Raw genomic sequence first — 9,647 nt, forward strand, 5'->3', positions numbered from 1 at the left:
TGTTCTCTTACCCATCTCAGATAGGAAGCCTTATAACTGCATTGCCGTGGCAACCGGGAAGGAGATGACAAAACACATGCTTGTGGTGTTGGGTAGGAGGCTGAGTGACTGGGTTCGGTGTGGGATGTGGGGGTGTTTTTATGTCACAGCAGGATGTTCAGAGACAGTAAGCAGTGCTGTAATAGAACTTCCCACTGTTATCCACTCAGTATCCATTCATATGACCCTAGAATACTTGAAGAAAATGTTTATTGTTTTGATAGCAACATGAAAAATTGTTGCAATTATGGACCCATTCTTGGATTTTATCTTGGAATACTGAATTATTCAACCACATTTTAAGGAGGTCATCTCATTTCCACTGGGAACAAAATGCATTTTCATGTTTGAACACTCAAAACATAGTGTGCCATATATAGTCACATTTATTAATTGTGTGAGCCACTATCTTAAGGAGCATGTTGCTATCAACTGTGATTGAAATGTTTTTTGCACAACCTATTGTGGATGTACAGTCTCTGTGTGAGTAATGGAAATCAATGAGAGGAAAAACATCAACTAAAGTTCTTTTTATACTGCAATAAAGATATAATTGAATTATTTGTGATTGAGATTATTTAAGAAAAATATGAGACAACTACTGCTAAATAACATGAATAATTTGGTAAGGAAACAATTGTATATATTGGGTACCTTTCAAAAGGTAAAATTGTAATTTCTTAAAATTCAGCAAACCTTTATTTGAACTTTTGGAAAAAAATAAGCAAATAAACAGCAAGATAAATGAATTCAATGTTAAGACACAGTTAATCTAAGGAAAGTAGTTTCCTTGAATAAGCCAATGAAAGATAATACAGCTTTAATATGGATTTTGTACTATAAGGATAGGTCAGTCTGCTGTACAGATGTTATTCTCAAGTCTCCGTATTAAAGGTGTTCTTGTACTCCCCTCCACACACCTCACACACAAAGACACAAACCCCTACTTAAATCTTAACCCCCTACTTAAATCCCCTCTGTAAATCTTGTGAGCTGGCATTGCCTGTGAGTGCATCTTGACTCTAAGGATAAACCTAAATAAGGTAAAAGGGGAAAGAAATGATTAAACAAGGGATAGGTAAGAGAGGAGACAAAGAATATAATAATGGTGGGTCTTCTCACTGTCTTCAAGGAGTCTAAAAGAGAGGCTCTCCTTTTCTTTTTTGTCTCATTGTAAAGTCAATTGATTGATTTTTGGTTGATTTGTGTTTCGGCAGTGGTGATCAGAAGCTGAGGGATTTCCACTGGCACCTATTCTTCTCCGTGAAACAAGATGGAGCTCTCATGGCTGAGAGTGCAGAGGAGGGAGGAAGAGGCGGAGGTGTGAGATGTGAGAATGGTGAAGGTACAGCCCACAGTGGGCGACAGACGAGTGTGCCTCTTTCACTTGTGGACACCACTCTCTGCCTCAGGTATCTTTAAGTTTCATCTCAGTATCTTCAATTACAAGGTCACAAAGGTCACATTTTCCCTCTAATTTGAACGACTTTATTCTCAGCCCTCTCAAAGTTACATATGGTCATTTTGTGGACCTTGACTTTGTCGAAGACACTGCTATAGGCATTGCGTGGTATCAAAGTTGTGTTTAGATATGGCCACTTGTTGTTGTTCACTGGCTAACCTGTGTCTAACTCTTTGCAACCCCATGGGCCGCAGCAGTCAGGCTTCCCTGTCCTTCACAATCTCCTGAAGTTTGCTCAGATTCACGTCCGTTGAGTCGATGATGCTATCTAACCATCTCGTCCTCTGTCGTCCTCTTCTTCTTTTGCATTCCATCTCTCCCAACATCAGGGTCTTTTCGAATGAGTTGACCCTTCACATCCGGTGGCCAAAGTATTGGAGCTTCAGTTTTAGCCTCAGTCCTTCCAATGAATATTCAGGGTTGATTTCCTTTAGGATTGATTGGTTTGATCTCCTCGTAGTCCAAGGGACTTTCTCTTGTCTTCTCTAACACCACAATTCAAAAGCATCAATTCTTCAGTGTTCAGCCTTTGTTATGTCCAACTCTCACATCCATACATGACTACTGGAAAAACCATAGCTTTGGATACATGCACCTTTGTTGGCAAAGTGATGTCTCTGCTTTTTAATACTCTGTCTAGGTTTGTCACAGCTTCCCTTCCAAGGAACAAGCATCTTTTAATTTCAAGACTGCAGTCACCATTCACAGTGATTTTGGAGCCCAAGAAAATAAAATCTGTTACTGTTTCCTCATCTATTTGCCATGAAGTGATGGGACTGGATGCCATAATGTTAGTTGTTTGAATGTTGAGTTTCAAGCCAACTTTTTCACTTTCCTCTTTCACCCTCATCAAAAGACTTTTTAGTTCCTCTTCACTTTCTGCCATCAGAGTGGTATTGTCTGCATATCTGAGGTTGTTTATATTTATCCCAGAAATCTAGATTCCAGATTCTGATCCATTCAGCCAGGCATTTCACATGATGTATTCTGTATGGAAATTAAGTAAGAGAGTGATGCTATATAGTCTCGCCATCCTCCTTTCCCAGTTTGGAACCAGTCCCTTGTTCCATGTCTGTTTTAACTGTTGCTTCTTGACCTGCATACAGGCTTATCAGGAGACAGGTAAGGTGGTCTAGTAGTTCCATCTCTTTAATAATTTTCCACAGTTTGTTATGATCCACACAGTGAAAGGCTTTAGCATAGTCAAAGATTCAGTTGGTGAGATATAGCCACTACCTCAGGAAATATACAGTCTTCTAGGGCAGGGGTTGGGAAACTCTTTCTGTATTAGGCCAGATAGAAAATTTTCAAGGTTTTCTGGGTCAAGCTCTCCCATAATAGCACTAAATAGCCATAGATAATGTATAAAAAAGGAATAAATGTTGCTGGTACCAATAAATCTAAATATAGGGACACTGAAATTAGAATTATATATAATTTTTACATCATAAAATCTTCTTTTTTAACCATTTAAAAATATAAAAAAATTCTTTTCCCGTGGACCATACAAAAACAGTGGCAGGCCAAGTTTGACCTATGGGCAATAGTTTGCCACAGTATTATAAAGGAAATGGAACAAAATTGCAAAATTGCAACACAAGGTATACACATAAAGAGCACTGATATAAAAAGGAAAAAGGGATTCTTTCAGCATGTAGACTGAGGTCATGATGGTGAAGAGAAACTGAAGTAGTTCTTACTTTGGTTTGCATTTCAGAAAGCATCTCATTTCTTATCATCATTTAGGTTCATCTGCCCCAAATCTAAGGACTCCAAACTAATGGGTGAATGCAAGACACAAATCACATATTAGCATCATTCTTAGATATCTGCTGAGTGTGAGTTGAATGATTTATATTACTTCTTAGCCCTAGCAGCATTTAACCCCAGTGATAGGTCTTCTGGAGACACAAGCTTCCGCTTTTACTCTGTACTGTCCATTATTGTGATATCTGGGACCATCAAGCTCTCCCCTATTTTTCCCACTAAAATTCAGGCTTTTGAAGCCTAATCCTGCTGTATAAAATATAGATCCTATAAAATATACATGACCAAGTGGTTGTGTGTCTTGCCAGAGTGATGTGGTTTGGTTGTCCTTCTAGCATCAAATTTGGGTTAAGCTACTTTCAGCAAAATCTGATCCTTGTTATCTTGAGATTTTTTTCCCCCTTTTTATGGAAATTATCGCTATATGCATGCTATTGCCTGACTTCTTTGAGACTTCTACATAGTCCTCATCAAAGTATAGCAGGATAACAAAATAAGAAGTGTGATCCTGGACAAGTTATAAAACCTCTCTAAGAATCAGCTCTCTTTTTCGTAAGTTGCAAAGAATAATAAGCTCCTTGTGAGAAGTTTGAGAGGATTCAATGAAATATTATATGTAAAGTACTTAGTAAAATGACTAAGGATAAAGAATGGTTAGAGCAAAGAAATTTCATATAGATTTGGTGGGCATACAATTGGAACATCTGTTTTCACAAAACTGACAATATTAGCTAAAGCTAGACACACACATAATCTGTAATATAGCAATTGCACCACTGGGAAACAGAAATGAGGACATTTGTGGGACAAAAGATGAGTGTGTGTGTATGTGAATGTCCATCTGAGTGTTCTTTTTAACAGCAGCAAAGCAGAAACAAACTAAATGTCTATCAATGGGATGGATATCAGATTTCTTTCTTTCAGTGGGTAGTAAACTTTTGAAGTATTTTCAGAATGAGGGCAGACTTTTAGATAAAAAATGCATAATTTGACAATGCCCAGTTAAAAGGAACCCCCCAATAGTAAGGCAAAATGGGGACAGGTCCCATGAAATAGCTGCATCAGTTCTGAAGATAGTATATGATTATAGCCCATGTATAATTTCAGAACCTTGTTAGAAGAGATATTGCTCAAAGATATCTGAGCAGTCCATGAATAACTGGACACTTTGGTTCAAATAGTCTCAATCATGAGTACATGGACAGAAAGTCATGGGCAAATTTTAACTTCCTTAAAGTGAAACTTCACCAAAGGCAGTAGAATGTCTCCAGGAGAACCAGGGCTTCAGATTCTCCTCTCTTTTCTGGCTCATTAAAAAATTATTCTCACTTGTAAATTCTTTAAAAGCAGGTAAGAGTTTAAGGTGAGAGAATTACCATATAGAAAAAGAGAAAAAACAACAGAAACCTAACAAGCACAGCATAATTGGCCTGCAGAGATTTTGTCTCTGAGGGAAAAGAAGATCCCACATCTTGCCCAGCCCAACTCTTCCTGGGGCAATGCTGGCCTCTTGTCCTGGAGGTAAGGCAGTCATGATCAGAGGCTCTCCATTGGGTTCTTAGGATTATGGTCAAGAAGAAATGATTTCCTTAACACACAGCTTCTTTCTAGGCTCATGTGACAGTTGAGTTGAGTTTGGTTAGTATAGAGATAAAGGTCACATTTGAACAATTTGTTGTAAGAAAATACATTTCAATAGCCAAACTGGTGAGAAATTTCTTTGAATACCTCTGAGAAATGAAGTACCTATAATAGGGCTTTTACTGCATTCATGGAATCATTGAACATAAGTTACTATAGGCTGTGTTCCCTGTGTCACATTGCACCCCCAGTACCTGTACACTGCTGGAAATCTGGACCAGAGGACAGGTTTGTGTTAACCAGCTCATTCTTAAACAATGATGGTCAGAGGTGGCAACTTCAGCTGGATAACTGGCTTTAAACTTTCTGTTGCTCCAAGAAGTGTAGGTATGCATTAGGAAGTAGGAATCAGGTGGGGATAGCAACTTAGCCAGTTAACATTTGGGAGAAATCTCAAGCTTTCCTGCCAGCTTCTTTTTTGAGAAGAACATTTCTTTAGGGAGATTGAATCACAGTTCTAGGAAGGAAAGGTGGTTTAGGAATGCTGTTGTTTTATTGTTATTGTCACTTATAACACCACCACCTTATTTTTGAAAGTCTGTTTTTAACTTTTATTTATGTATCATATTTTTGAAAGTTTTACTCATTTTACTTGTTTTGCTATTGAATCTTTATTTTTGATTAAAAAATTATTCTTTTTACTACTGACATCATATCCTAATTCCATCACTCTTCCTACTTCCCTCACTCCAATGAATTGGGACAGATTTGAATGTATGCTGTGTTTAGACAGATGAAGAAGCTACAGCTAGACTCCCAAATTCACAGGTTCCACAGCTGTGGATTCACCAACCATGTATTGAAAATATTAAAAATAATTCTAGAAAGTTATCAAAAGCAAAACTTGAATTTGCTACATACTGGCAACTATTTACATCACATTTACTTTGTATTAGATTTTATAAGTAATCTAGAGATGATTTAAAGTGTACAGGAGCATGTGTGTGAGTTATATGCAATAACAGACCACTTTATATACGGGAGCTGAACATCCATGGATTTTGGTGTTCACTGGAGTTCTGGAACCAATCCCATGGATACCGAGGGGCAAGAGTAGGTAATGATAGTTGAACTGGGAAATGCAAGTTCATTGACAAAGCAATTCATTCACCCCAGGGCATGGCACTTTAAAAGCATGAAGATGATACAGAAACATGACATGCTAACAATGAGTGTTTCTATTTGTATCAATAACTTGCTGAGCCTTTAAGGCGAATTACTGACCCAAGAACAGGGATTACTATATTTTCTTTGTCAAGCCCTTAACTATTATTTGTTTTTAAGAGATGAAAGCCTCAAAACCACAAGAGATCATCATCAGATTTTTCAGCAAAGTCTCCTTATTTGGTTCCTGAGAATACCTTGAATAATTATCAGGTACCTCCTGGATTGTTTTGCTTTGTTTTTCTTTTAGCCCTCTCCCAGAGAACTTGTGTTACATGAATTGTTTTGTGTGTTATAGCAGGATTAAAGACTACCTCACGTACCTTTCTAGAAATATTGTCTATTAAAATGCTGTTATATACATGGTCACATTCCACTGAAAGTTCTCTGATTTTCCCCTCTGAAGTCGCTTACCTCTCTCTGGTACCTGAGGTCTTCACCAGTGATAATTTCATATTCCAACTTTTCCCTTTTTACTGGGGATAAAAAGGTAGGTTTCCTCTTTCTTTGATAGAAATATTACAAAGTGACTTGCTAATCGGAAGCTCTAGAGTAAATTCTAAAGAATAAAAGAACATTTTGTACTTTTATTGCCTCCTCTTGTAACTTATATAAATTATCTCTTGAAGTGAGAATGGTTTATCAAGCTTCATTCATAGACATTAGAAAGATTATCAAATGCAAATTTCCATAGACCCTTCTCTGCTGGATGGTACCTTTGGCATCTTATTTATCTGTGGTTATCTGCCCTGACTGTCATGAATACCCTCAAAACAAAGTATGATTTTCATCATATATTCAATGACCCTCTCTGATCACAGGCAGCAAGCAGGTAACATTTTCTTGGGATAGCTGTGCTTACATTTCACTTTCTCTACACAAAGGACAGAATAATTTGAAGGGCAGAGCATGTGGAAAATCTAGAGTGGGCTTTGTTTGGTCTGTGAGGTTTCTGGAAATCACTTGTGATTTGAATAAGGCCCAAGTAAGATTACAAAGGTCCGTCTAGTCAAGGCTATGGTTTTTCCAGTGGTCATGTATGGATGCGAGAGTTGGACTGTGAAGAAAGCTGAGTGACAAAGAATTGATGCTTTTGGACTGTGGTGTTGGAGAAGACTCTTGAGAGTCCCTTGGACTGCAAGGAGATCCAACCAGTCCTTTCTAAAGGAGATCAGCCCTGGGTGTTCTTTGGAAGGAATGATGCCAAAGCTGAAACTCCAGTACTTTGGCCACCTCATGTGAAGAGTTGACTCATTGGAAGAGTCTGATGCTGGGAGGGATTGGGGGCAGGAGGAGAAGGGGACGACAGAGGATGAGATGGCTGGATGACATCACTGACTCGATGGACGTGAGTCTGAGTGAACTCCGGGAGTTGGTGATGGACAGGGAGGCCTGGCATGCTGCGATTCATGGGGTTGCAAAGAGTCGGACACGACTGAGCGACTGAACTGAACTGAACTGAATTGAAAATTACTAAGCATTCCAGAGATAATACTCAAGCTCTTGTACTTTCTGAAGTACTAGTACATCAGCAGGATTAGAAAGTTTGAGGACGGTATTGAACAGAGTATGCTATTACTTTCTGGTCATGTTAGGCACAGTAAGAGGGAGCATAGCATTAGGATGAGAAAAGACAGTTTTCTAAGGCACAGGGGACAGTCACGTATTTCAGATGGAGATAAAAGTAAAGAGGGTTAAAGGAAAGAGGTAATCATCAGTCATTTCACTGAGTTAACTTTAATTTTTCCATTACATTTTGTAGTCTCCAAACCACAAAAATCCCTATCCAGAATATATAGAAATAGAATTGGAAAGAATGTGCAACCAGTTTCCCCTTATCGTTTAGTTAATAGGCTAGCACGTGTGCAACTATCTGAGCTTTTATCTCTAAGGAAGATGGTTAATGCATCTTTGTTTCTTGACAGTCATCCTCTGTTGTTGACCCCACGCACTGTGGTTCTTTCAAGGGAGGAGAAATACAATACAGATTCTTCCCGCTTATTCTCTCAACCAGATAAAAGACAAATAGGTGAAGGTTTCTCAAAACTGAGTCTGATTACTCAGGTCTTTGTTTTCCATCTCACTGAACTGGAGATGTAATTTTTGACAATTTTTAGCTCCTAAAAACTATTTTATATTTGCTACCTTCTAACTTATAACCCAAAATTTGTGATGTTAAAAGGGTGGAAATTTAATATCTCATTTTCACAATCAAAGAATCCAGAAGTAAAAAAGTGATAAAACCATTCATCCCTGTTAGGTTCCATTCAATATGGATTTTGAGATCATAAGAAGGGAAAAACTGGTATCTAACAAAGAAGTAAACAAACTCCACAGTTAGGAGTTGGCTTTAAAGAAAAAATCACATTTTACAGTTAACATTTTAACTCAATTATCTAAGCATTTTAATGAAAATCTTCCCACTTAAGGAATGAGAAGAGTTTTCTATTCTCCTTGGATCTGAGCCATATCGTGCATTCTACGGTGGTCGCAAACCCAGAAGGAGACACATGATCTGAAAACGCACACCACTTAATATTGGATGGCTGTTTTGTCTAAATGACTTCATAAGATCCTCTGGCACCTTAAGTATCTAGTCTTTTTCGATTTATAACTTGGGTTTGGACTTCAGAGGCCCATGGGCAGGGAAAACCAGACAGGGATGAGTGAGTTCATTCTTCTGGGGCTGTCCAGCCTCTGGGAGACCCAGGTCTCCCTCTTTGTCCTTTTCCTGGCCATGTATCTGGTGACCGTGCTGGGGAACTTCCTGATAATACTCCTTATCAGACTGGACAGCCGGCTAAACACACCCATGTACTTTTTCCTCAGTGTCCTGTCGTTTGTGGACGTCTGTTATACCAACAGCACGGTCCCCCAGATGCTCGTTCACTTCCTGTCAGCCCGGAAGTCCATTCCATTCTACAGCTGTGTGCTCCAGCTGCTTATCTCCTTGGCAATGGGCAGCACAGAGTTCTTCCTGCTGGGGGCCATGGCCTATGACCGCTACGTGGCAGTGTGCCACCCCTTGCACTATACGGTCATCATGCACGGAGAGCTGTGCCTGGGGCTGGTGGCAGGCTGCTTGGCTGCTGGTTTCATGAATTCGCTGATGCAGACAGTCATCACCTTTCAGCTACCTCTGTGCCATAAGGTTGTTAATCACTTTGCCTGTGAGATGTTGGCTATGCTGAAGCTGGCCTGTGTGGACACCTCCTTCAACAAGGTCATGGTGGCTGTCTCAGGATTTCTGGTCATCATGCTTCCCTGTTTTCTTGTTCTTTTCTCCTACGGTCATATAGTCGCTACCATTCTGCGTATTCGCTCTGCCCAGGGACGCCGCAAAGCGTTTGGGACCTGTGCCTCTCACCTCACTGTGGTTTCCATGTGCTTTGGCACAGCCATCTTCACATACTTGAGACCCACGGCTGGCTCCTCCGCAGAACAGGAGAAGAGGGTTGCTTTGTTCTGTGCTGTGGTGACCCCAATGCTGAATCCCTTAATCTATAGCTTGAGAAACAAGGAAGTGATGAGCGCTTTTAGAAGAGTGTTGGGGAAGTTTAGTGAAAAAAGGTAA

General features: G+C 39.5%; 1 protein-coding gene across 1 annotated transcript; it reads left to right on the forward strand.

The window, feature by feature from the left end:
• Window positions 1–8,711: 8,711 nt before the first annotated feature.
• LOC133246934 (olfactory receptor-like protein OLF3) lies at window positions 8,712–9,647 on the forward strand. Its single transcript, XM_061415478.1, has one exon. The coding sequence runs from the start codon at window positions 8,712–8,714 to the stop codon at window positions 9,645–9,647; it is 936 nt and encodes a 311-aa protein (XP_061271462.1).

This window comes from Bos javanicus, chromosome 4, assembly GCF_032452875.1.
Source record: "Bos javanicus breed banteng chromosome 4, ARS-OSU_banteng_1.0, whole genome shotgun sequence".
Taxonomy (NCBI): Eukaryota; Metazoa; Chordata; class Mammalia; order Artiodactyla; family Bovidae; genus Bos; species Bos javanicus.